The 26,919-nt window shown below is 39.9% G+C and overlaps 2 protein-coding genes across 4 annotated transcripts; one reads left to right on the top strand and one right to left on the bottom strand.

The window, feature by feature from the left end:
• Positions 1-63: 63 nt before the first annotated feature.
• LOC120713949 (anthrax toxin receptor 2-like) lies at positions 64-19,686 on the bottom strand. 2 transcript variants are annotated; one of them, XM_039999898.1, is made up of 17 exons: positions 19,577-19,686; positions 14,320-14,391; positions 12,162-12,233; positions 11,976-12,057; positions 11,749-11,853; positions 10,967-11,035; positions 9,803-9,883; positions 9,650-9,710; positions 7,857-7,952; positions 7,036-7,105; positions 4,412-4,490; positions 4,126-4,221; positions 2,809-2,859; positions 1,821-1,916; positions 1,522-1,695; positions 1,361-1,441; positions 64-631 (listed from the first exon to the last, which is right to left on the bottom strand). In XM_039999898.1, exons 3-17 carry the CDS (start codon positions 12,224-12,226, stop codon positions 593-595), a joined length of 1,245 nt encoding a protein of 414 aa, XP_039855832.1. In that variant the 5' UTR covers positions 12,227-12,233; positions 14,320-14,391; positions 19,577-19,686; the 3' UTR covers positions 64-592. The 2 variants fall into 2 exon arrangements, with proteins under 2 accessions (XP_039855832.1, XP_039855831.1); XM_039999897.1 differs by lacking the exon at positions 19,577-19,686 and adding an exon at positions 16,452-16,812.
• On the top strand, positions 19,623-26,667 carry LOC120713950 (progestin and adipoQ receptor family member 3-like). 2 transcript variants are annotated; one of them, XM_039999899.1, is made up of 6 exons: positions 19,623-19,844; positions 20,036-20,198; positions 21,487-21,642; positions 21,766-21,963; positions 22,093-22,183; positions 24,341-26,667. In XM_039999899.1, the coding sequence occupies exons 1-6, from the start codon at positions 19,648-19,650 to the stop codon at positions 24,481-24,483; spliced, it is 948 nt and encodes a 315-aa protein (XP_039855833.1). In that variant the 5' UTR covers positions 19,623-19,647; the 3' UTR covers positions 24,484-26,667. The 2 variants fall into 2 exon arrangements, with proteins under 2 accessions (XP_039855833.1, XP_039855834.1); XM_039999900.1 differs by lacking the exon at positions 21,487-21,642.
• The last annotated feature ends 252 nt before the right edge of the window (positions 26,668-26,919 follow it).

The following is a 26,919-nucleotide window of genomic DNA, read 5'->3' as shown; positions in this document are numbered from 1 at the left end:
CTGCTACCCTAAATGGCTGGATGTTTCAATATTACAGGATGCATGGAGACTCCTTTAGTTTGGGTTTTCTTAGTAAAATACAGATTACAAATAGTAGGGTTAATCAATTTGTGTTCTAGTAGCTTTAATTTTAGTGTTGTACGAACACCTTGCAGCATTTAAGGACAAAACATTTAAGAAAAATTTCTGCAGCCGAATACAAATTCTGGTGACTATGTCAGGCACACAGCTTGTGCTGCTGTGCTTCATTTGGAGCTGTTTCTGAAATGAGGCTCAGCAGGTTGCATACATACAGAATTTCTTCGGCAGAGACTCTATATCACACTTACAGCATAATGTAAATAAAAGGTTTTGTGAAAACGAAGCACTTCCAGTCAATTTTTAACAATGACTTGGAACATAACCAGCTTCTGACCCGGTTATTTGCTCAGCATAGGTTACCACGGTAAAAAGAGAGCCAACTGTGACACCACAATGTACATAAAGAGGTTTATTTACAATACAAAGTAATTCTTCATGTTGGATCGCACATGTTTGTCATCTTTGGCAAAACTGGCATGAAAACGGGAAAACTGAGCCTCGTGTTTGAACATCAGTGATTCTGAACTCTGGTGAAGTTGATGCAGCGGCCCTGGAGAAAACAAAGGAGACACGCCATAGTCCGATTTAAACATTTAACCGCAGTCAAGTGGGGATGTAAAGTGATTTTAAATTCAACATGCTGTAAAAAAGCACAACTTATTTATCCCACCCAAGCCTTGATGCACCACTAAAGACAAAAACTGCTTTAAAATAAAGTGGAATACTCTACAATAAACCTTTCATAACACATCCATTATTAAGCTCTGAGCCCACTGGGAGGTTTTTAAAACCGTGAACTCAAAGCCCCCAAAATTTATGATGAAAAGGCCCAAGTTGCTTCTAGCTCTCCCAGCAGCTCAGCTGACGGAGGATCGATACAGTAAATCCACGTGAAGTCTCAAAATAAGACTTAAACTAAACCATTAAGCAGCCTGTAGCTCATGTGCGCTGTTTCATGACACACTCTGGAGGCGTTGGCATTTAAACTGTTATTTATAACAAGCGAGTTGATACAGCAAGCTGTTATCTATCCGTTGTGCACATAAAAAAACAGCAAGATTGGCACTATATTATTATTATCTGTTATCTAATCAAATCACTGGGGGATCAAGAGGGTGGATCACTGATCTAACCAATTTGATGGTTGAATACTTTTGGCAAAACTCAGACTGGTGACAGTCCAGCTGGATGTAATGAGATTTTTTTTATATGATAACATGCTGAATTGATAGCCGTGTTTCTCGTAAGCTTTTTTAATAATGCTGCTGATATTTCTTGCCTTGTCCTGAGGTGTTGGCCTCATGATTGCCACTCTGTCATATTGTCTTCTCAGTAACGCCAGCAGCGCATCAATACGTCCCTGAAGGCAAAGACATTCAAAAACATTACAAAACAGGCAACTTACAAAGGAGCTAAATATTAAAGAGATCGTTATCTCACCTTGATGGGGGTGTACCATTTGGAGTGCGATGAGGGGTTGTAAACCGGAGGAGGCCTTAGTGGGGGTCGAGGAATGATGGGCTCCTCCTCTTCCTCTGGCATAGTGACCACAGCATTTCTGGCCTTCTCTAGCCGGGATCCCTCCTCTGTGGACCCCTTCTGGCCCCAGCGCACCTGCAACATGTGGGCACAACTGACTGAGACAGCTAACATTACTGCATCTTCACTATAGCAACATTAGCGAATCAACAACAAAAGCTTAGCAGTGAAACCTTTTTTTTTTTTTTTTTTTAATTTACCTCCATGCGTTTGATCCCTCCAGCACCCCTGCCGCCGTAGTATGAAGCATCCACTGTAGGCCACCTGTGTTTGGGCAAAGGGTCTTCTTCTGGCTCCTTAAACACAAAGTTTTTTAAAATATTTGAATAAAGTTTTATTATATTCAAAATACAAAATTATATAGTACTATTCTAAAACGTTCCTTTGCTAAATACTTTATATTGAGCTAAAGAGCAACAGTGTAGCCACTGGGGAAAAAAAACTGCCGACCATGAGACAAAATTTTAGGTTAGTATCTTGAAGTTTTGCCTTAATAACTCAGAATTACTCAGAAGTTTGAGAAAATAACTTGAAATTTTGAGTACATACGAGATAATATAATTTTTTTGATAATAACTCCAAGTTTGGACTTGGAATCTACCCGCATGATACATTTCTTCTCAAAATTCACACAGGAAAACATTTATGCCACCATGATTGGAAATGATTGGATTAGATGAAGTACATGAATGTAGTCAGTAGATGCTTATCCACAAAGAGAGCTTGAAGACTTTTATGTAATAAGCATAAAAGCTTCGTTGTAATAAGTACTTCCATTTTTTTTTTTAAATCAAGCAATTAAAAACAGAGAGAAAGGTTTTGTGTTGCTGATCAGTCTATAATCTATAGATCCAGTGGATTTACACCAAAGGTTCAGCTGCAGTGGTGGGATATTTGTCATGCAAAAACATAACTGCATTTTTTAATTTATTTATTTTACAATGAGAGAACTTTGCCTTCTGACTCATGCTCGATGAATAAAATCTGCCAACAAACCACTTCTGTCGGCTCCTTCTCCCCAGCTCCACCTACGCTCCTTCTGTATTTGCCCAAAATTGGATTTTCTCACTGCTTTTACAGCCAAAATGGCAACGGGTGGTAAAAAAATCAAAGCGTCCCTTCAGTGATATGAAGTCCTTGGAAAAAGAAAATATGGCTTTAAAAAAAAACAGTCAGTGGAGTACTCACAATCACAGGGGGGGGAGGAGGGGGGCGAGAGGGAGGGGGGTCTCTGATGACCTGCGAGAAACGAAACAAAAATATTATACACAACAATAATGACATATATCTTTGACAGAAAGCAGACTGAAGTATCTGCTGAAAGATTTGCAGACTTTGTCACGGCGGGGTGCGCCGGTGTGAAGATGAGGTAGACCCACGAGCAGACACGGTGGAGACAGAACTAGGTTTCCAAAAATAAAGCGAGCCTTTATTGTGGCTGATGGCATGACAAAAACACTAGGGAACACTGAAACTGGGAAAACTAAAGAGACTAAGAACAGTGTGTAAACTAAAAAGACTATGACACTCTGTGAAAGAACCATGAAAAAACTATGAACACAGAGTAACTAGGCAGGCTGTGAAACACAGTGACACAATAACGGAAACTATGAAAATATGAGGTGAGGATAACAGACGATCTGACACTGACTGAGCTGAAACACACAGACTAAATAGACATAAGGAATGATCAAGGGAAGAGTCACATGGGGAAAACAGCTGACAACAATTAACATAATGACAGGACAGGGGACGTGAAAGTAAATACAATAAACAAAAAACACAAGGCTCTTTCAAAATAAAACGGGAAACATAACGAGTCCCAGACTTGACTCGAACTTGACAAACAAAGAAAACTTGGACATGAAACATGACAGATAAACACACGAAGACTTAACATGACAATCTGACACAGAAAACTTCACACAGGGATGAGACAGATGGGGAGCTTGATAAATCATGAACTAAAACTGTAACCTAGGCATGACAAACTGTAACTAGAAAAACTGAAATGAAACTAGACTGAAAAGAATAACAAAAACATCAAGAAACTCAGAATACTGGGTCACATGACCCAGGACATTGACAGACTTGTTAACACTGATGTCTGTTTATTTGTGTTTGGTGCTTATGGCCACCAAACACAAATAAACAGACAACAGGTGTGATTTACTCTTATTGCGACATCTCATCGCTGTGATCTTTTGCATTTAACCTGCTGAGGGACTGCAGATGCAAATGAGCTTTAAGCTTATTCAGTGCACCAAATAATAACATGTATGGTTATAGTGCACACGGCCCCTTTTCAAACTGGTGCCTTTCACTTTACATTCATTGGACATTCAATTCCACAACAATTCATAATTGCAGTATCCGACTCAAACACCTCACTACATTTACTAGTTCCTGTGTCCTTCTGTATTTCTTTTTTTTATATGCTGCTGTGAAAATGACTGCCTTCAAAATGAGTTTTGTTGTACAAAAATGCACAAGGACAAAGCTCACCACGGTGCAGCAGAGAGGCCAGAACCACCAGAGCAAACCCAGGCCCAGCAACAGCAACAAAGCCAACAGGAACCAGAGCACCCAGGTCCCATCTGACTGCAGAAAACACACAACACAACATTATTTGATCTTATTCTGTAATCTATCACAGTTACGTCAGTATGCTCTCCTGTACCTACACAAAAAAGTGTTGTATCTAAATTAAATAACAGAGGGCAGTGTGACATCATACATGCAGGTAACTCCTTCAAAACTGTTCGTGTTATACAGAATTAATGTTACTCACACATGTTGTGGCATAGATGCTCATGGGACTGTAGATGTAGGACTTTCCATGGTTTAAGCTGACCAGCACTTCAACTGATCTGTGAATAAACAGAATCACAGAACACATCATGAGATCTAGTCCCTGTTCAGAGCTCAGTGTGACACTATTGGCACTTTTACAGTTAGAATCATAGTAAAACGTGTGTGGGGTAGTCTCAAATGGATTGATTTAAATATAATTATAGTGTCAAATCATCAAATTATTATAAAGAACCAGGAGTTGCTGCAATAGGGAGTCACCATCATTTATATTCTTATCAAGTTTCGACCAGACTCCCTTATTTCTAAAGGTTGTTTGCTTTTGCAAATGTTTTTTTAACTTCATGTTCAACCCAACTGAGACTTTTCCAGCTGTGAGGGCTGAGGAGGAGAAGTGGAGAGAGAGAGGGATTGACTGTTTGAAGTGTGGAAGTCAAATCAACCACTCACTCTTTAAATGCCACGCTGGTCAGCCTGGCTTCTGTCCATCCAACACTTTGACACAGTTTTACTGTAAACATTGTGCCTGTTTGCATTTTCAGAGAACAAATCTCAACATCAGTCAGATGAAGAAATGCTGATGAACTACAGTCTTGTAAAAAACTAAGTACACGTCGTGATTCTTTATACAACAAACATTTGTACAACCACTTTTAGCAGCAATGACAAATTCTTATCTGTATAATGTTATCGGTCTCTCACATTGTTGTGGAGGAATTCTGACCCACACTTCTTTACAACATTGCTTCATTTAAAGTTTTGGGGGCATTTGTTTAAGCACAGTCTTCTTAAGGTCCCAACACAGCATGCCACTCAAGTCTGAACACCTTGAGCTTTTTCTTTTGCTGCTTTGCTTGCAATCATTGACCCAATTTCAGCCGAGCTTTAGCTCTTGGACAGACGGCTTTAACGTTGACTCTGGAATGTTCTGGTATAATGAGGAGTTAATGGTTGACTCAGTGACTGCAAGATGCCATGGTCCAGTGCCCAAACCATCACTCCTCCACCACTATCCTTGCTTGACAGTGAGTAAGAGGTGTTTGTGCTGATATGCTGTGTTTGATTTTCGCCAGACGTGGTTCTGCGCATTACAGCCAAACATCTCCACTTTGGTCTCATCTGTCCAAAGCACATTCTTCCAGAAATCTTGTGGTTTGTCCAGATGCAACTTTGCTAACCTAAGCAGAGCTGGCATGTTGTTATTGTAGACAAAGGCATTTCTCCTGGCAACGAGCCCCAATCGCTTAGTCTTTTTCTAACTGAGCTGTCATTATTGCACAGTCTGACATTGGGGTGAATATACTGGGACGTCCACTCATCTCAGGATTTTGACCTTTGTGTTGACACACACCTTCAGACTAGCAAACTTGCAGAACTTCTAGAGGTGGTCAGACTTACTAATAATCAGTTAATCAAGTGCATTTGATTATCACCTGACTGCTACTTACCCTTCTTAATTACATTAATTAAATGAATGCAAAAATTAAGGATGTACTGTAAGTCTTGTTCTTACCATTTAAAGTGCCTCGAGGTGACATGCACAAGTTTATGAGCACATGTTAGTGTTCATAATGAGGCTTTATGCATCAGCTTTTGAAAATGTTGCCACACCTAAAGTGAACCTATTACATTCATGTGTAGAACCATATTTATAATCCTGGGACTTTTCTACATTATAGCTTTGCATGTTTCAAAATACAAAATAATTGTCATTTATCTAATACGGGACCTTTTGTGCTGCCTCATAGTTCATCATATAACAGAAACAAGTTATTTTAGCCCCCTTTGCTTTCTATCGAACACTTTAGCTCTATCCACTCTCTGTGATGTCATACTATCATGTTTGTATCTGTTGATTTTCCTCCTGCCCCAGTGTTTTTTTATTTCTCAAGATATCCTTGTTTTCATTGTTACATTCAGTCGTCAGTGTCATTCATATTTTCTTTAATCTCCTGTGTGTGTGTGTGTGTGTGTGTGTGTGTGTGTGTGTGTGTGTGTGTGTGTGTGTGTGTGTGTGTGTGTGTGTGTGTGTGTGTGTGTGTGTGTGTGTGTAGTCTTGCCTTTCCCCTCGTCAGTTATCAGATGATCTGTCTGCCCACCTTCTCTTCCCTGTGCTTCTCATGCCCTATTTTGGAATCCTGTTTAGTCTTTTCTTACCCTTCCAACTCAGTGTTTCTCTTAAAGATTCAGTATTTGTTTATTTTCTGTGCCTCTGCATCCTGTATTTGGGCCTCTGCATCAGGCTGCGACACACACAGAGATAAGTGCAGGAAAAACTGCCTGAAAAGCCTCTGTTTATTTAAATCGTATATAACCAGAAAAAAACATATAAATAAATCTAATAAAGAAGGAAACTAAAAAACCCTCCCAGTTCCCCCTTAAATTATTTTCCTGATATGGCACTTTTGATGACAGTTTCTCTTCTTTTTAATTAAAAGTCAAAATCAAGCTGCTTTCAGAGAAACTCTGAGGTACACATCATACGAAACAACACCCAGAGAAGGATTTTTCTTTCTTGGCTTTTTAAGGCAATTACAGGTACCAATAGGCTCCGTTTTTTGTTACACACACTCTGTGTTTGTGCTCATGTGTGTGTTGACTTACTGTCCGACCTCTTCTAGACGAACGGCTGGACAGAGCAGATACCCATCTCTCACTACTGTTGGCTTTTCAACTGAAAGGAAGAGGAGGCAAAGATGAACTCTGCAAGCCCACACAGGTGGAGGAAAAAGGTCCGTACTTTTCTACTTCAATTAGCTGCTTTGGTTTCTTGTAGCAGAGACACATCATTTAATTCATCATTTAATTTTACATATGGCAAATTAGAAAAAAATTAATTAATCTTAATGTTATTGTGCAACTTCTTTGGTATGTACACAGGTTGAGAGACGCTACAAACAGAAGAAGCATTAAGCTGTTTGGCTGTTTTCTGTGACAAACTGACTGAATAAATTCAATTTTAAATTTGTAATTCGACTGCAAAAAGAAGTAAACACAAGAGATCCAGATACAGCTTTGTGTTATCTCCTCATGTCCTCTCAGTAACTCCACCCTGTGCCATTGATCTGGTAATGGACTAATGAGACAGATCATCTCCCTCCTCGTCCCTCCCTCTGCTCACGAGCACTCTGCTCTCATAATATCTCCTCTGTTCTCCAACTGAAGTCAATAAATAGCAGCCACTGTCTGCTTCTGGACGTCATGACTCTGATTTTCCACTGCAGCCCCAGAGATCTGCACACTATACCACATTTTCACTTCAGAATTTCACTTTAATCCTCGAGTGCTTTACAGTATCAGCGTGCAGTGAACCTGTGATACTGTTTCACTTCTTTAGCAATGCAAAGACTGAATCCTTAGCATTGGCATCTAAATGCTAGCTATGCATCAGGTGTGTGAATCATAAGTGTGTGTACTTTACTGACTGTTGGTCACTTGATTGATGGTGAGGGAACACAGTACATTGTCCATCCTTTTGGATCCGCTGAAGCCACTTCCCCTCAGGACCACGTTGAAAGACTCTGGGAAACATCAGGTAGATCACATTACTCTGACAGTGCACTTGAATGGCAGCAAAGAAAAACAATAATTATTAAACATGAAACATTGTGATCAAAGTAAAGTGACTCTGTGAGGCGATGCTTTCAGCCACATCCTGGGTCCTGGATTTCTTTCTTGAGTCTTCTGGTTTCATTATTATTCTTGGAACATTTTCCTTAAGATTTTGTTATTTTGTTCACTTCAGGTTCCAAAGACCGGTACTACCACTAAAACTAAGTTGGATTTGTTATTATCCAGGTTGACAGTGAAGGAAGTTCACTTCTTACCAAGATATGCTTTTATCCAGTGCCTACTGACAAAGTAATTCTCCATTAATATTCTTTTTTTTTTTTTTTAATCAGTGAAATTGGTGTTGCAAGCAGACCTGTCCATGTTTGTGATTGGTGAAATGAGTTAAATATGATAAACACATTTGTGTGAATGCTTAGCCATACTACTGATCACGTGAGTGACTCCAGATCATGGAAAAAGATCCTGGGTATGTTGAAGTTGCTTCATAGTAAAGGTGTTTGAGTATTTGTGTGTTTTTAATGCCTGCTGAGTTCCTTCAGTGTTTCCCTGTTTTGCCTCCCTCTGTGCTGTCTATGCTGTAATGCTTTTGGTCCTCCCTCTTTCTGTTTTTTGTTCTTTCTGTGCCTTTTGGTTATTTCTCATTTCACTTTAAAAAATATGTTTTCTCTTGTGTCTCATTCAAGTTGTACTCTTGCTTCTTTTCCCTCCTTTGTGACTGTCGGCTCCCTGCTTTTCTGCTCCCTCCTGTGCCTTGTTGTTTACCTAGCTCCCAGCTTATATATACACCCATCAGGCTTAACTTTATGACCACCTGCCTAACAATGTGATGTTCCCCCTTTTGCTGCAAAAACAGCCTTGACCTGTTGAGCCATAGATGCCAATCTCTGAAAGTGTGCTGTAGTATCTGGCATGTAGATGTTAGCAGCAGATCCTTTAAGTCCTGTAAGTTGCGAGGGGGGGCCTTCATGGATCAGACTTGTTTGTCCAGCACAGATTGCTCGAATGGATTGAGATCTTGGGAATTTGGAGGCCAAGTCAACACCTGAACTCGTTGTTCTCCTTAAACCATTCTTGAAACCAGTTTTGCTTTGTGGTTGGGCACATTATCCTGCTGAAAAAGGCAAGAGCCTGCAACAATGCTTAGCTAGGTGTTACGTGTGAAAGTAACATCTACATGGCTGAACCAAAGGTTTACAAACAGAACATTGCCCAAAGCATCACACTGTCTCCTTCAGCTTGCCTTCTTCCCATAGCGCATCCTAGCAAGCACCTGCACCCAACCAGTGATGTGATATAAAAGGAACAATTCAGAAGCTCGTCTGTTGCATGGTACGCCACGGGCCACCCTTCGGTCTACATGTGCTGTGACCCGCAGTGGTCTCTGGACTATCATTTTTAACTGAGGTTGTTAAGTAATGTAAGATTAAAGATCCTACTGTTGTAGAGTTTGTTATTTTTCCTTTATTATTCCATATATATATATATATATATATATATATATATTCTTCATGCAACTCTATATGTTTGGACAAAAATAACAAACTCATTGGGTTTCATCATTACGAAACCACAAACACCTGTTCAAAATTACATGATAAAATTACATGAAGTTTTAAGACATTAAGACTACTTTGATTAAACTTACCATTCACACAAACACTCAGTGGCTCAATTGTGAAAACCTCAGAGCAAGTTTTCTTCAGGACCTGTGAGATACAGAGATACAGGACTCTGCATAAGCTCGCCATGCCACAGCCTGCACGTGAACGTTACTGCATGTCATGGAGCGTGACCTCACCGAGTTCACCATGTCTTTGAGAGCATGAAAGCCGGACACAACTGGAAAGACTTGCTCTCTGCCATCGGCTATTTCAGCAAGCTGTGGCCAAAGTGGAAACAGCAAAAGATTACTGATACAAAAAGCATTTCAAATTTCTGTTCTCATGTCTTTCTGCTTCTCAGGGAGGTTTTTGGCTTGTGCTTGGGCATTTAGGGAGGCAAAGTCTGCTACTAGGAGATTAAAGCTTTTGGGAAGCTGGCTGAAGCTTTCATCTGCTGCTTTAACGATCGCAGAACAGGAAGTTTGCCTGGCCTTATTCAATTAGAGAATGATGTAATTACTTCCTCCTTTAGACCACAGATCGTCGGTCAGTCAGCGGGCAGAAAATCAGCCATGCCCTCTGACTGCTGAAGACATTACAGATCATATGTTATGTAAACTTAAGCACTTTAAATATGTATTAGTTCATGTTACACAAATTAAGAATGTCATTCAGACTGCTGAAACATCAACCAGGAATAAACAGGGCTGGGGATGTTCAGCAACAGATGCCGCATTAATTGAAATATTGTTTAGATCATTTTATGATTCTCAGCAAATGTAATTATAGATTTTGCATTGGACTGTAAATCTTATTAGCACGAAAAAAACCACAACAGAACAGCAGCTTTCCTCCCTCCTTTGTATTGCTTACAGTCACTGCAGTCAGTAGAAGAGTTTGCGGCTGCATAAGATTTCCTGCTTTTTCTTTTCCACCACAATCGTCTCTTTCAACCGCTCAATACTTGCACAGGAAGAAATCACAGCCTATCCCAACAAATAATAACTTCACATAAGCTGCCTGAGAAAATGTATTCAGTGTTTTTTGATTTTTTTTACAAGAACAAATGTATCATGAACCACAAACTACAAATCCCTGACAGCTGCTTGCTGTTCAGCCCTTTGGAGGTTTTTGGATTGACACGAACAGATAAGCAAAAGGGGTCGAGGTGTGTCGATAAATCTGGGCCAGAAACAACAGCCCACTGAAGCTTTCGCACACTGACACGTATATTTACTCAGAAAGACAAATAAAAGGTGTTTAAACAAGAAACAATATCAGCAACAGTATCAAGGCCTTGAGAGTGTTCTCTTTTCCCAGTGCTGTATGGAAGAGGTAGAAAATGAAGCCCCCACACCTACCTGGCTATGGTCAAAGTCCATGACCCCGATACAGTACACTCTGGCTCCAAACTCTCTGGCTTTCATAGCCTGGGAATCACAAAAGGAAAACTTAAGCTATGATTCTACAGACATACAGTGAATCCATGTGACTTATAAAACATCAGAGTAGTGTTTTTTATTGTTACAGCTCAGCCGCAGCAAATGCTGTATATTTTAAATTACGATTAAGATTTCACAGCAAACAGTTTTGTTTGTCCAGCCAGCAGCAGCTTGTCCGGTTCATGCAACACGATACAAACGGAACAAACTGAACCTTTCAACTTTTCTTTGGTTGAGATTTGTAACAGAGTAAAACAGAGAAGAGGGTATGAGAAGTATGTGAATTTGTGTGTTTCTTCAAACAGCCATGCTATCAAAGCTGCTTTAGGCTACTCCCTTATTCGCAAGGGGGCGGTCCCCACCACAGAGGATGGCTCTGCATATCTGATATGGCTTTTTTTTTTTTTTTTTTACCGGATGCCCTTCCTGACACAACCCCAGCCCCAAAGGATTTCACTGCACTCACAAACTGTGCTATATGCTCACAACCCACATTTTGACATGATATAGCACAAAAACAGCACATCAAGTGTCTTCAAATCCTTCCTGCGTGAAAGAACATTTGGTATTCTCAGGAAAAATTCAACAGGATGCTCATCATGACCTTCAACATAATATGGTTCTCAAATTTCATCCAGCTCCTCATTTACAGCATCTTCCACTAAGCCATTAGTGTGTGTGTGTGTGTGTGTGTGTGTTACCTCTTGTACACTCAGTTCATATGGGTAGATGTCCAGCTTGCCATCAGTAAGAACTATGATAATACTGGATGATGGTGAAGTTTGTGACTTCATTTGCTGTGATACCTGCCAAAAATACAGATTATTTAAATAAAAAAGCCCCAAAATAACAAACAACAATGAAAGGAAGCATCTGTAAGGAAAACAATGCATGGCAGGAAGTTGCAATACTAGAAAGGAGCGCGTACCGCTTTCAAACCTTCGTGCATGAACGTTTCACCGGCAGGTGTGATTTGGCTCAGCTTCTCCAGGCCTTCATCTATCTTAGATCTGAAACAAAAGCAATTCAATTTCAAAAAAAAGGAAAAGAAAGAAAGATTTACTGTCTGAGTGAAGCGGAGGAGAAGGATTATAAGGAAAAGGGAAATATATACCTGTCTCCAGTTAGTGGGAGAATTACAACAGCTCTAGCTGAAAAGACGATATAAGAAACCCTCATCCTGGGGCTGGAACACACACACAAACACACTTTGTGAATACACAAATGTATATTACATGTTAGCACATATTGGCGTCATTTTGCATCATATCATGATTATGCATTCCAGTCTTGCTTAAAATAAAAACACATCGGTATCAGTGCAAGCACTTTCTTACATTTTGTATGCTCACATGCTATCATGCAGTGACACATGATACACATGCTGTCAAACAAAAATTTAACAGTCAATTAAAACGGCATTGAGTCACTTTATAAGACGTCGCACAGAAAACCACAAAGATGGTGACAAAGCAGACACAGAGTCTCGCATTAATATCAATCCGTGACATTAGTTAACAAAACAGGGACTTGCACACCAGCCACAAGGCCAACGAGTTGTCTCACCACACCCTTCTTTGACAATACTATATAATGAAACGGGGTAGCAGTTTGAGTTTATTGGATGACTGGTGGAGAGAGGAGGAGAAAAGATTTTTCAGCAGCTTCAGTACTCATGGGTTTGCCATCTTTTTACTAATCAAGTGTCAGAGCAGGTTGTTCACTGATGACAGGGTTAGCCCTTTACACGCAAAACTGGTCTTCGGCAAGACGAAGAACGCACAACGGTCCCAATGACAAACCAGACAATTTACCATTACGCACGTTAAGTTTTGCAGCTGCGAAGCTTCATGTAGCCTGTGTTGATGAAATCTGTCCACACTGACTCTGATTTAAACACCTGCCAAAGTACACAAACTATTTTGTGCTACAGTAGATGTCTCCGGGACCACGTTATGCCATGATGACAGACGGGGAAAGCGGTTTGTGCCACAGTGGTGCAGCTGGTTGATACAAAAAAAAAACATCAGTTAATAAATGTTAATAACATGGGAGAGTTTTGAGATGGGGAAGTGAGCCATTATCCCTGTGCCTTGTTCTACTGTGAAAGGGGGACAGGACTGCCAGTTGTGGTTGGCACCACCTTCAACATCTGCTGCATGTTTGGTTCTTATATTTAGCAGTCTGCTATTAAACTTAAAGATATCACACACACCCTCAGTGCTATTGCCCAGAGGGGTTTTGGAGCAGTTAGTTGCCTTGTGTGATGTCTAGTGCCTGAAATAGGCATGCCCTAGTTTCTGCTAGCCACTACTGTTTGAACCACTGACTCTGTTTCCTCTGTTCAACTTCTTGTATGTGCTTGAAGGGCACTCGAAAGCTTCCTTTAAATGTTCTACATTAAGTTTTTTTTTTTACTATTTTCTGTAATTTTTTATACAGAGAATGAGGAGATATTAATTCATTTGCTATTAATACTGGCAGAAAACAGCTACTGTCGCGAAATCGATCAATGTAGAGCAGTGTCACAAACCACGGAAGCCCCAGAAAAGTGCAATCAAACGATGAGTTTATTAACAGCCCGGAGAAAACATCAACATATGTCTTCTGACCAAAATACATGTTGTGGACACTTATAAAGCAGTGGGGTACACGCCCCCCCATGGCGTCAATTACAGATTAAAATAGGTTCCAGACATTAGTCACAGTTAATCGTACATTTTTAATAGCTATAAGCAGACATAGAACTTCTCTTTTCTATAACACCTTCCATACAAGGTAATAAACTTCAAGCCCTCAGGGTCTCTGAGGCTAATTATTGACTCTGACCATCTGTTACCAAGTAGAATAAAATATAGTAAGACACCAAATGAGTTAAGGCCTCAGGCCAGACACATTCCTAGATTATATGTATTATATGTACTGTAAGCATGCATTGCAGTTATCCTTCTATGTTCTAGTTTCCCTCAGCATGTATCACCTGGACAGTCACCCCAGTGAAGCTTAAGACCCTTAATGAACCGAACATCAACTCAAAATAAGCACAGATATGCAATGTGTATAAAATATTTCTAACCGTACTTGTAATAAAAGTTAACATAATGGAAGGATCCTCAAATGGACATCTTCAATAAACAACTGTAATGCAGTATCAATACTGTGAGAAATATTATTAGATGAAATAATGCTGTAAAGAATGTTATTAATGCAGTTATAATGATGCAGATTATATGGCAGCAATAAAAGAATTTCTGTATCTCCACACTACTTACCTAACAAACCTCCTGGTGAGCTGCTCCACAAATCCATAGATCTCATCCCAGTGTCCCCACACGCTGCCTGACCTGCAAAAACAGGCAGCGGCCGAGTGAAAAATCAAATGCACCCAAACAATGTGCTAAAATATCACTTCATTTAGCATTATTTAGCTTTATTACCAAGGATTCACAACTGCACTAGAGTTATATGAAAACACTTGGGGAGCTCCATCAATTAATCAATAAATCAGAAATTATTTATGTGCTTTATATTTTCTGCATAAGACACATATATAGTTTGATTCTGCATTTTGTGTAGTATTTTACTCCATAAACATATGAATGACAAACAGAAATAAAAATACAGTTAATAGAAATCTATTATTGTGCAAGTCTTTGCACCATTGCTCTTTTCTGTATATTCTACTAGGAAAATGTTTCAATACAGTATAAAACGCAGTTCTAACAAACTTGAAGTCGATATTTAGTGTGACCATCTTTATTCTAAAACACAGCCTGAGTTGTTCTTAGTCAGGCTGTCTTATCATTTCTTGAAGTAGTCTTCAGGATTAGTTCTCCAGGCTTCTTTAAAGAGCATTTAAAGCTCTTCTTTGGATGTTGGCTGCCTTCTGTTTTGTTCTCTGTGAAGATGATTCCACGCTGCTTGAATAATGTTGAGGTCCAGGCTCTGGGGAGACCAATCCATGGCTTATACTGTTACACTGTGTTTTCCTCTGTCCAGGTATAATTCTACTGCACTGGCTATGTGTTTGGGATCTTTGTCATGCTGAAAAGTGAAGCTGTTGCTGATAAGATGCTTTCTTGATGGCATTTTGTGGTCGCTCAAAATCTGATGGTGTTTTTCTTTGTTCATAATTCAATCAATTTTGGAAAGATCTCCAACACCACAAGCTGCAATGCAGCTCCAAACCATGACAGAGACTACATCGAGTTTTACAGATGGCTGTAGACACTCTGTGTTGTGCCTCTCACCTGACCTCCTCTGTATATACAGACAAAAATTTGAACCAAAAGTTTAGATTCATCACTCCATAAGACCTGTTGCTACGGATTTTCAGTATAGTTCTTGCATAATTCTGCATACCTCAGCTTTTTTTTTTCTCTTTCCCTTCGTTAAGAATGCCTTCTTGTTAGCCACCCTTCCACTGAGATCATTTCTGATGGGGCTTCAGTGAACAGTAGATCCACTGACTGAAGGGTTATCTCTCAGGTTCTGTATCAGGACTTTGCTGGATTATTTTCTGTTCCTTAAAGATACGGCTTTCAGATACTGTTCGTCTGCTGTAGATAGCTTTTAAGCCTCCTCTTATCTAGTTATTTTTTAAAGACACACTGCACACCGAACTGAAGTATGTCAAGTTTTTTGTTAAAAGTTCTTTGGAAATCACCTTATTGCTGCATTTTTTGTAGAATCGGATAAAGAAAGGGACGGAAATTATCTTTTTACAACAAGTTGCTAGTAACAAAGTAGTAAAAGTGGCTCTGTTTTAGGCTGTCTTGTTCAACCCTTCAGTTAGATCCCCCTTTATGCTTGAGATCAGTGTTAACAAACAAAAAAAACACATCCCTCCGAAAACTAGACATGTACAAGGATGGGACTGAAAATGAGTGAAAAAGTAGCCAGTGTCCAAAGAGAAACTCTGAAAGACCTTCAGAAAGCCTGGAGATCTACTGCTCAAAACTAGTAGGAAAACTGTTAGAAAAATGAGGGGTGGCTCAAGACATTCGCACAACACTGTACTTTTAACATTAACGACAATAATACAGTCCGATGCAAGGATAAAATGTAAAAACAAAGAGATCTGTGACAGAATTTGACTACATCATGTTTTCCAAAAGTTACTACATTTGCAAGCGGCAGAATAAACAGAAGAGGTGAAGGGTCCGTTTATTCTGCTGGTGCATGCAGACACACAGAATAAGCGGGGAGCAGGTTGATCTGTCGCTGTTGGGAATAACAGCATAATAAGAGTGAACTTTGTGGTCACTCCTGCAGTCTAGCAGAGGAGGAACTAAACATAGCCATACATGGAGAGGACTGAGTACGTCTCTGCCCTGGGGTAGCAAGTATTTAATTAATTAATGAATTAATGCACGGGTAAAACAGGCTAGCCTTCATGACTCACCGGTCTAAAACAAAATAAATATCAAACGCCCCATCGCAAGAAGCGTCCTCTTCTTCCACAGATGACGAACTCACACAAACAATTGCAAGGAGTAGGATTTTGCAGCATATCCACATGCGATCCATAACCTGTGCTTCAGGCTACATATCAACAACGTGTTTGGGAATTGGAAAACACAAATAAAATAAAAATAAAACCAGTCAGTGCGGTTAAGGATAGTCTCTAATCTTCACAGTTTCATCCCTGCTCACATGTTGAATCAGTGGTGTGAGAGGGCATTTGGTATTTTCCCCTTGAAGCTGCATGCTGATCATGAAATAAAATGGGCAGGGCGCACAGCTGCTCACAGTGACGCTGTCAAACTACTGCCAATGAGACGAGAGCTTCCGCCCTCTGCTCTTCCAGGATTCCTTATTCGGGGGGCGTTAACAAAAATGTTATTAATTAATTAAGAGTTTATAGGGACGCTAAGAGATAGCATGTTGAAGTTATTTTGCATTACATATTTAGACACTAATAAAAAAAAGGGTGAGTAGGCAAAAGAGGACGGTTGTGTAAAAATATTTATTCACAAAAACATTTTCCTGATAAACTTTTTAACAACTTTTATTTTGAAGATAACTTCAGTGATCTTCCTGTTTGGGGTATTTGAGACGTTTTTACATTGATATGAGTAAAAAAAGAACATATTTTGAAATATTACATTCGGCTGAGCTTGTTTTAGGAGCCTTTTCTACTATATAAACACGAGTCCCTTCTTCTTCCTACTTAAATCGCTTCAAGATTTAGCAAAAAGAGTAATCGGTAATGGCGTGTTTTGTTGTAATACAGGTCTAACTGACTCATAAATCACCCTTTCATGAGATGAACTTTATGCTTCGTGTCTCAAACAAGTGCATCGTGCTCTTGTAAATCTCTTCCAGATGGAAACAATTGAAAATGCAAACACAACGCCCTCGGTGCGCAGGGTTGATTTGTTGTTTTGCATGAACACTTGCATCTTCCTTCCAAGAGCTGAAATTAAGTCCCCACCTTTGCTCAGCGACACACGGAGAATTTGTTTTCCAACACAGTATATATAAACTTTTATAGTCTTTAACACCAGCCCCCCAGGAGCTTTAATCTTGGAGACTAAAAACATTTTTAATTCATTCCTGGAGTTCTTTTGTGAGCGAGTGCTGTAATCATGTGTCTGCACTCTCTGTAGGGATGTCCTCACAGCCTGTGGCTTAGTGTCAACTTTCAAGAGGATGAAGTCATGACAATGCAACTCTAATAACATACCAAAGTCACTGCGTCAGCGAAGAGGAATCTATTCTCTTCTGATGGCTGTTTGGGTCGTGATCATGGTCCATGTTTTTGTATTTTATAATTTTTTATGTGGGTGTGGTTGGAAGAGCAGACAGCAGGGCTCTGGATGTTAGATGCTCCTACTGACAATACTCCGATAATACCAACTCAAACTGGATTTTATTTATTGTTTCAAGTTATAGTGGAGACCCCAAATTTTCTAAAATCTCGAGCCATCATCTATTTCCCATTTTGCTTGGAAATGGGAAAAAAGAAGAAGTGACTTATCGAAACACATGCAAACATAAACTGAAATACAGTATAAAAGGCAAAAGCAGAGTTTGTACAATTCTTATGAGCTTGAACGGTCAATATTTGGTATGGTTACCTTTATTTTCCTACACAGCCTGAACTCTCTTTCGCTTTCCTGTAGTTCAGGAATAGTTCTTTAGGCTTCAGAAGGACTTCCACAGCTTCTTCTTTGGATGTTTTCTGCCTTGTATTCTGATCTCTAGCAAAATGATCCTGCAGTGCTTCAATAATGTTGAAGTCTGAGCTCTGGAGAGGCAGTAGATTAAGAAAAAGCATCCAATCTCCAAAGAAAGACTAAAAGACCTTCAGAAAGGCTGGAGGCTCAAGACCATCCATTAATTTTCTTATTTCGTTCAAGATCATGGCTTGCTCAAGACCACTTTCTTGGAGATTTTGGCTCTGTAGCAAATAGATATCAACATCACAAAACAGCTATTTGCTTTAATATTTCACAATTTTTAAATAACGTAAAGCAGCTGCTAAAGGATTTGTCACGTTCAGGCATTATGGTAGGATGATGTTTGACAATTTACAAACATGGGTAAGAATTGTAGATCTGAGAAAATGAAAATAACTGCTGTAGTTTTTGGTTTGTTTGTTTTTTTTCTCGTGGGATGCTGGTAAGACTTAAACAATGTGCAACAGTCTCAGTGAAAGCAAAAAGTCAGTATTTTTTAGGTGTGGTCACCAGTCAAACTTATTAAATAAACAAGCCGCATTATAATTAAATGGTCCACCAATGCTTGGGCGTGATGCCTCTTGGGAAGTGTTCAAACCGCTAAAATAAAAGATGCAGTTTGAAATGCATTCCTTTGTAGAGAACAAGGCCTTAATTAACCTACATCAGTAATTAGGATACATTTCCACAAATTATTATTATCATCATCATCATCGTTATTGTTGTTGTTGTTGTTGTTGTTGTTGTTTTCATTTCAAGTTTAATAAAACACCGCAGGGTGAAATTCTCCGCAGCCACCAGTTGGTGGCAGCATTGTGTCGTTTCATTGTTTACCATCAACGTCAAAAGAAGAAAGACAGGTTTTGCGGGTAGTGTGTCTGTTCACTAAAATGTAACATTATTACTGACGTGTCAGGTTAAAAGCCATCAAGATATGGCTGAACTGTGTGAACGGGGACATCGAAAGTCGGAGTGGGACTAATGGTGAGTTCTGTAACCCCGTTTCACATCACTTTAGCGGACTAGCGTGCGCATTAGCTAGCATGGCCCAACAATAACAAACCGATTGACGTGCGAGTCGGGCACGCTAGTGTGTTTAGTTTGCTGTTTTAAGGGGTTTAGTTAAAAGGGAAAGATATGCGGAGAGCCTGTGGACTTAACTGAGAATGTGGTGCTGAGATTTGAGAGCTTTTAAGGAGGTAGGGTTAGGGAATAGATGAATACACACACACACACACACACAAACGGCGGTAACCCTGATCCTGTAGATATAACATAATGTCAGCACTGATTTCAGATAGAGGACTTGTTTTACCATCCTAGCACACTCCCTTATAAATCCTACCTTTCCTTTTTCCATATGCAGCCTTAGCCTCCCTCAGCTTGCCTTACACCGCCAGAGGAGCCCCGAGCAAGATGCTGCTGAAGATGCCCCAGAAGCTGCTGAAGACTGCCCACTACATAGAGCTGGGCAGTTATCAGCACTGGCCGGTGCTGATACCCCAAAGGATACGACTGTACACTTACGAACAAATCCCCCTCTTCCTGAAGGAAAACCCCTACATCACAGACGGCTACAGGGCTCACCTGCCCTCCAAACTCTGCCTGAAAAGGTACTGGGAATACTGCAAAATCAAGCTTATGCATTTCACCTCTGGCCTTTACTGTTATTTATCTTTCTTTGAGTTGCCCAACTTTGTAGATATAAATATATAGCATTACAGACCAGAAGAGGGAAAATTGAGTGATTATATCCATACATTTGCACATAAACATGCAAACATCCTGCACATTTCTTTTGCAGTATTTTTATTCTGTCCAATGAGACGGTGAATATCTGGAGCCACCTTTTGGGTTTCCTGCTGTTCTTCTCTCTGGGAGTCAACGACCTCTTGTCTGTCCTGCCAGCTTCTGGAGCCAACAGAGAAGACTATGTCATCTACGCTATAGGACTCTTCTGTTTCCAGGTAAGTTGTGTGTATGTATGCAAGATGGTTTTTGAGCTTCCTGTGAGCTGGTTTTAATGATTTGTTTCGTCGCTGCAAAATTACAAATCACTTTCTTGATTTAAAAATAATCATCCCTCCAGTCATAACCATAGATCAATAAATGACATAATTAAATAATGTTGAAAATAGGAATAAAAATACCATAAAAACAGGATAAATGCACATGTCATTCAGATTGTAGCATTAAGCAAAATGTATATGAAAGAGAGTGCGGTGTAAACTAGTAGCCTGCTAGTAGTTTGATTGCCTCATATTTGCATAGAGATTGAAGTTGTTCAATTGCTTTTTGTCATTGTTTGTATAGTAAACGACTAAAACTACAGTTTTGAGCTGCTCCTTATGGCTGATCACCTGAATCCATCTCACCCTATCGCTAGCATCCTACTCTGTCATGCCAATCCTCTGCATGTCATCCTCATGGCATTCTTTGCCATTGTTGCTCCCTGATCAGCAGTCTATGGCCCAAGCTGATTCTAAAGTCTTTTCTCTTTCCTGCATTTAGTTAAAGAGAGGGCTGTTCACTATTTATTTGCTTCAAGTATAACACTCAGCTTCACTCGTCGTCAGTGCACAAGTATGAATGCAAACGGTGACACCACCCACCAGGGCAAAGGTTGTGTAGGGAGTCAAAACTTGGCAAAAATCCATCTTAATTCCTGTGAGGGCATGTCCAGACAGTGCATTAATCAGGCAGCTGTACTCTTCTCTGTGCAAAAATAAAGCACTTTCTCATGAATGTTTTCTTGTGATTCTTTTCTTTTTGTGCATTTTTTGTAATGAATCTTTTAGCTGGCATGAGATGTTTCTGTTTCCAGATATTGTTTGTGAAGCAGTTTTATTTTACCAGGGTAGCTTTGTGCAATTGCATGACTGAACAAACCTATTAACATAGGTTTCATGTTTCTTGCTACAGGTGCACTCAGGTCACTGCCACCTTCCCAGGTGTGTAGATAGAAGTAGCTGTGAAGTTTAGAGTTCCTGTTGACAGATAGCGGATTTTGACATTTTAGCTGTGTATTTGTTTATGTTGTAAGTTTCACTCGCAAATGGTTTGAAATCTTTTAATATAGTGAATAACTAGTCAGTGTGATTCTTATGTAGGTATAATGTACCCATGTGGTAAAGGAACACAAAGTTTTTCGTGTAGTCACAAATGTGATTAGCTTGATGGATGCATAAAAATGCTCTATACGTAAAGAAATTGTCGAAAAACGTTTGCATCTGGTGCTGTGTGCTTCCCTCTCAGGTTTGCATGCTGTGTTCAGTGGGGTATCACCTGTTCTCGTGTCATCGATCGGAGAAGACTTGCCGCCGCTGGCTGGCGTTGGACTATGCAGGCATTTCTGTTGGCATCCTGGGTTGCTATGTACCTGGGATCTTCTACGCTTTCTATTGTAATGCTGTAAGCACAAACATTAGTATCAGGTTGCTGGCTAATTCCTTTTCCTTTAAGATATGAAACTGGAGATCCTCAGGCTCATATTGCGCTGTGTTTTATATTGTCTGTTACTTCCCCTGGTTGCAGTTTTGGCGGCAGGTCTACCTGCTGACAGTGCTGTCCCTGATCCTGGCCGTCTTCAGCGCTCAGGTCCACCCTCGTTACCTCAGCAATGACTGGCGTTGGATACGGATGTCAATCTTCTGTTGCGTGGCAGGTGTTGGCACGATTCCTGCCTGCCACTGGGTCTGGCTCAATGGTGGTTTCACCTCCGATGTTGTGCAGGTCAGGAAACAAAGCTTGTGTGCTGTATGTTCGCTGTATTATGTATGTAACCATGTATGTTACTATGGTTTTAACCCAGAAATGAGGATTTTCCCTGTGTACCATAAATCTTTCCTGTCTCTGTTTCAGCTGTTTCTGCCTCGAGTTATAATAATGTACTTGATTGCTGGTTCTGCCTTCCTGTTCTACGTCACCAAAATCCCTGAGCGATATTTTCCTGGTGAGTTTTGCTTGTCTGCGGCAGCATTTGTGTCTGTTTGCTTTTGGCTTTACAGAGTGAACGATTTTGATATCAACTTTTCAAGTATGCATTCACCCATCCAAATCATTGTATTCAGGCGTTCCAATCATTTCTATTGCCACAGGTGTATAAAAGCAAGCACCTAGGCATGCAGACTGCTTCTACAAACATTCGTGAAAGAATGGGTTGCTCTGGCCAGGTAACCTGATAGGTTGCCAACTGTGGAAAAAGTCCTGTCGCGAAATTTTCTCACTATTAAAAATTCTACAGTAAACTGTTAGGAGTACAAAGTGGAAGCCAGTGGAAAAAACAGCAACTCAGCCAGGAAGTGATAGCGTTATAGCTACGTAAATTAACAGAGTGGGGTCAGTTGACGCTGAGGTGCATACTGTGGAGAGGTTTCCAACTTTCTGCAGAGTCAATTGCTACAGACCTTCAAACTTCACGTGACATTCGGATGAGCTCAAGAGCCGTGCGTATAGAGCTTCACTGAAAGGGTTTTCATGGTGAGCCTTACATCACCAATCGCAATGCATAGCATCACATGCAGTGGTGTAAGTTACGCAAAAACTGGACTCTTGAGCAGTGGAAACGTGTTCTCTGGAGTGATGAATCACACTTCTCTATCTGGCAATCCAGTGAACGAGTCGGGTTCATTTTCATATAAAAAGGAGCTGATCTGACCCTTCTCCATCAGTTAAACTGTTATCATCATCATTCTGGGTATGAAGTTCCTGCTCTGAGGCTTCTCAGGCCGTAGATCTCCCTACTTTATGTCTCTTAGCCATAACTCACACGATTCACAAAGCATGATCGGAAGTGGAAAATTACAATGAAAGCTACTCAGCTGTTATCCTTACCACACCTATGTGCCGATGCCCGTTCACATTAGGAACCATTTTCATGATACATGATGAAATAAGCAGCTTTAAAAGAGTGAAGTTGTTTTGAGAGTGACAGAGTACTGAAGTTGACCTTAATGGTCTTGAGACCTACAGTTAAAAAAAAAAGCATTTGAGGAAGTAAGCTGGGAGTATCAGGAATGTAAGATGACATGTCACAGTGTGACTGCTGCTAGATCTGGGTCGACAAACTAATCAGTAGGACAGGAAATGACACCCTGATCAACGGACACAGACTGGTACAAACTTAAGTGGAGTGGAGGAACGTAAATGTAAGTGTAAAACAAAATGTTTGCAATTCCAGCAAAGAAGGAAATCGGGTTTGTTGCAGCAGAAACGTATTTGTTTTACCATGACAGACCCAAGCGGGTCTGTTTATTATAAGCATATCAGGCAGTGTGGCGTACAGTAAAGTTTGCTGAAGAAGATTGCTGGGATCTCGCAGTGTGCAGGCCTCTTCAGATCATGTTCATAATTCTAGACACATGGTCTGTTAAACTTCACCGCTCTGTCTTTGAAAAGAATGGTTTGATCTTCATGTGGATTATACAAAACACAATGTATGGAGGGAAAAAAAGTTCCCACTAGAGGTCAAAATTGTCAGGCAATGCTCTGGATTTTCTACGAGTCTGTTCTGGGCAGTCAATATGATAAGAAAGGCATATGTTTTTAAATTTGTGTGTGTGTGTGTATATATATATATATATATATATATAAAAAAACTGGGATATTTATAATTAAAGCTATTTTGTAACTTTGTAATATATTGTATTTTTTAATTTAGTTGAGTTAGTTACTGTTCTTACTGTCTTGGAGCAGCTGGGACCACATCATTTCCTCTGGGACTAATGAAGGATTCTGATTCTGAAATGCTAAATGTAAAGTGCTTTAAGTGCTCTGGCAGAGCAGAAAAGAGCTGTATAGGGATCAGTCCATTTACCAGTCAAATAAACTGCTTAATGAACTTAAACAGGAAATGGTGAATTTATGTGGAAACAGAAATATTAATGATTAAGAGGGTACTGTATACACCGCCATGACAACGACACACCAGACATTTCATTTTACAGTACGATGAAGCCATTAAACTCTCTGACCGCTACAGAGTACGCGTCCCATCCATCCATCTGTTATTTTTTTTCCCTTTAAACGATTGAACTTCTTTCGACAACAGTTCTACATTATGAGAATTAATAAATGCATTATATTTACACTTTATTTTTTCTTTTTCCAGGCCAGCTGAACTACCTGGGTGCCAGCCACCAGGTGTGGCACATACTTGTGGTGGCTATGTTTTACTGGTGGCATCAGACGGCTGTGTACATCATGCACTTTAGACACAGCCAGTCTTGCCCAGCGCAGACCACCAGGAGCTAAGTGAAATTCATCATGTAACTGCAATGTAAAGCTACCTAAAAACAACACAATAATAAGAAGAACCCTATTTTTGTGACCTCTACCTTGTCAACCTAACGACAAGGTACTTCTGAGTACCCGCGGTAGAAATAAGGGGGCTTCTTTATCGTACGCCCTCCGTCACACTGTTCAACTCACCTGTGCGTACCACTCGCAGATTATCTTCCCAATCTGAAATCCACATTAGGGATTAGAGCAGCAGCACAGCCTCAGTAAGAAATATGTCTGACACCCTTCACTGTAATTTAACTGTCCAAAATAAAATAAAATGGATGAACACATCATGTCAGCCACTGCATGCATTAAAGGAGAATGAGCGGATGTGATTACAGACAGCTGACCGATTGACACAAACATATAGCATGTCAGTAAAATGTTTGGCCACCAGGTGTCCCCAGAACAGCTTAAATTCAGCTTGAAATTAGTTCTAAACCTCTGCTGGAGGGATTGAACACTTTGTTTTTTTTAATAATGAGGCATATATAAATATGCCGAGAGGGTACCTGCATCCCACGGCTTAGCAGAGCCACTGGAGGTGGAGGTTGGTGCTGGGATTGTGTTTGCTCCCTAAGGACTGTGAGCTGATGTTAGATGTGGTCGGCCACACTAACTCAGCCCCTAAAGCACAGAAAACAGTGAGCTCTATTAGATCAATGCATGAAACTGTATTTTTTGTATTCGTAGAAAATATTTGGGTGATAAAAGCATTTTCTCATGGTTGTTTATGATTGTAGTTTTTGTACAGAAGTGTTGGTAAAAAAAAATATCAATAGGTATTTTGAATCCTTTGAATCTTAGTCTGTGGGAAGAATTATTTATTTTAATTTTGTTTATTTTTTGCCTTGTTTTGTTGTTGATTCTGTGTGAAATGTCTTGATTAAGAAGTGGGAATGACAGAAAAACCCAAGGGAGCTGAACGTTACCGTTTGGGTACTGCGAGTTACCTCTCTTTGGTAGAAACAGTCACTCAGTACTTGCAGTATTTTTTTTTATATTTGAACACATATGTTGGGAAAAAATACTTTAAATGCTACAAAGTTGCAAAGCCAGTATATAAAATCAAAGCTGTTGTTATCAGCTGAGAGAAACAGACTAATCTTAATGCTAAACTAATTTTTATCATTGAGATGATGGGTATATATTTTTTAGTCTTCAGTCTCATCTTACATAATTTGGGAGTCTGATTTCAGTCGTCCTGCTGTAGCTTACTTACAGTTCACCTCACTCAGCACAGCTCATCAGAGAGGTGCTAAGTGACCTGTGGTTGTCTATCTATTGCAATTGTTTGATCAAATTATAGGATAGTGCATTTATCTCTACTGGCACGCTTCCAGTTTTGATATTGTGCCCTATTGTAAAACAGATCAGCCACAACTCACAGGAGTTTTAATGTGGTGGCTGATATGAGTCTGACGAGAGGAAACGAGATCTCTTCCTTCATATTTAATTTTGAGGAAACGACGCTTTAGCAGCGGTACGTGTGACTATGAATTCACAGTTTGCTGTGAGCAGTAGCACTTAACATAACACTCAGTGATGAGCCCGGGAGGTCAGTCAACTGTAGCAGATATCTGTTATCAGCCATCAGTCCTTTTATCATGAAGCTTCTCGCAACAATGTGAGGAAAAAATACTGATAACCTCCACCTCGTTGCTTTAACAAGGCCAGTTTGATGTGTGTCAGTTTCCTTTTCTTTTTCAAATTAATGTAGTTTTGGACAGTTATATGTTTTTGGTGGTTTGTATTGTTTTTGCATTATTCAGTCAGGTTTGCCTTATTATCTGTTTGTACTGTAATGGCACTTCTACAATCTGTGGGTCCACAATTGAGCCTAAACTAGGACAAAATGATCAAACTGTTACACTCCATGGCCAGTGTGGTTTTCTTTCTTTCTTTTCAGAGCACTTACTGCTGCAGTCATGACGGCAGCACTCAAAAGCACTCTGTTTTTTTTTAAAGTGTCTTTATTTTGGCATTAAATGCTTGATCTGCTTGGACTGCTGTTTGGTTGTTTTTTTCCTTTGTGTGTTTTGTATGTTATTGCGGTGGCACTGACTACTGCAATGTGAAATATTTATTTCAGTGCCTATGTGAAAAGATATTTTTAAATGAATAAATGAATGAATAAAGTGCTGGGAAATCAGTTGTTTGTGAGTTTCTGTGCTTCAGTTGCTTAAAAATCCAAGCAGGTTGATGTGATTTAAGAGAGGTGCAAGATTAGCTCATTTTGGTTTCTGAGGAAGCTGCAGGTCTCATAAAAACCAGTAGTAGGCAGCATTGATTCAAATGCTTCTCATTTATGATGCAGAGTTCAGTGGAAAATGTGGATTAAATCTCGGTTTTTGTGCCTATTTCTCTCTATTCACAGTCTCCACAGATAAAGCTCACAATGTAAGT

The sequence above is a fragment of the Simochromis diagramma genome, unplaced genomic scaffold, assembly GCF_900408965.1.
Source record: "Simochromis diagramma unplaced genomic scaffold, fSimDia1.1 OVJJ01000596.1, whole genome shotgun sequence".
Taxonomy (NCBI): domain Eukaryota; kingdom Metazoa; phylum Chordata; class Actinopteri; order Cichliformes; family Cichlidae; genus Simochromis; species Simochromis diagramma.
Note: the sequence above shows the minus strand (reverse complement) of the source record. Positions and strands in the feature narration are given on the sequence as shown.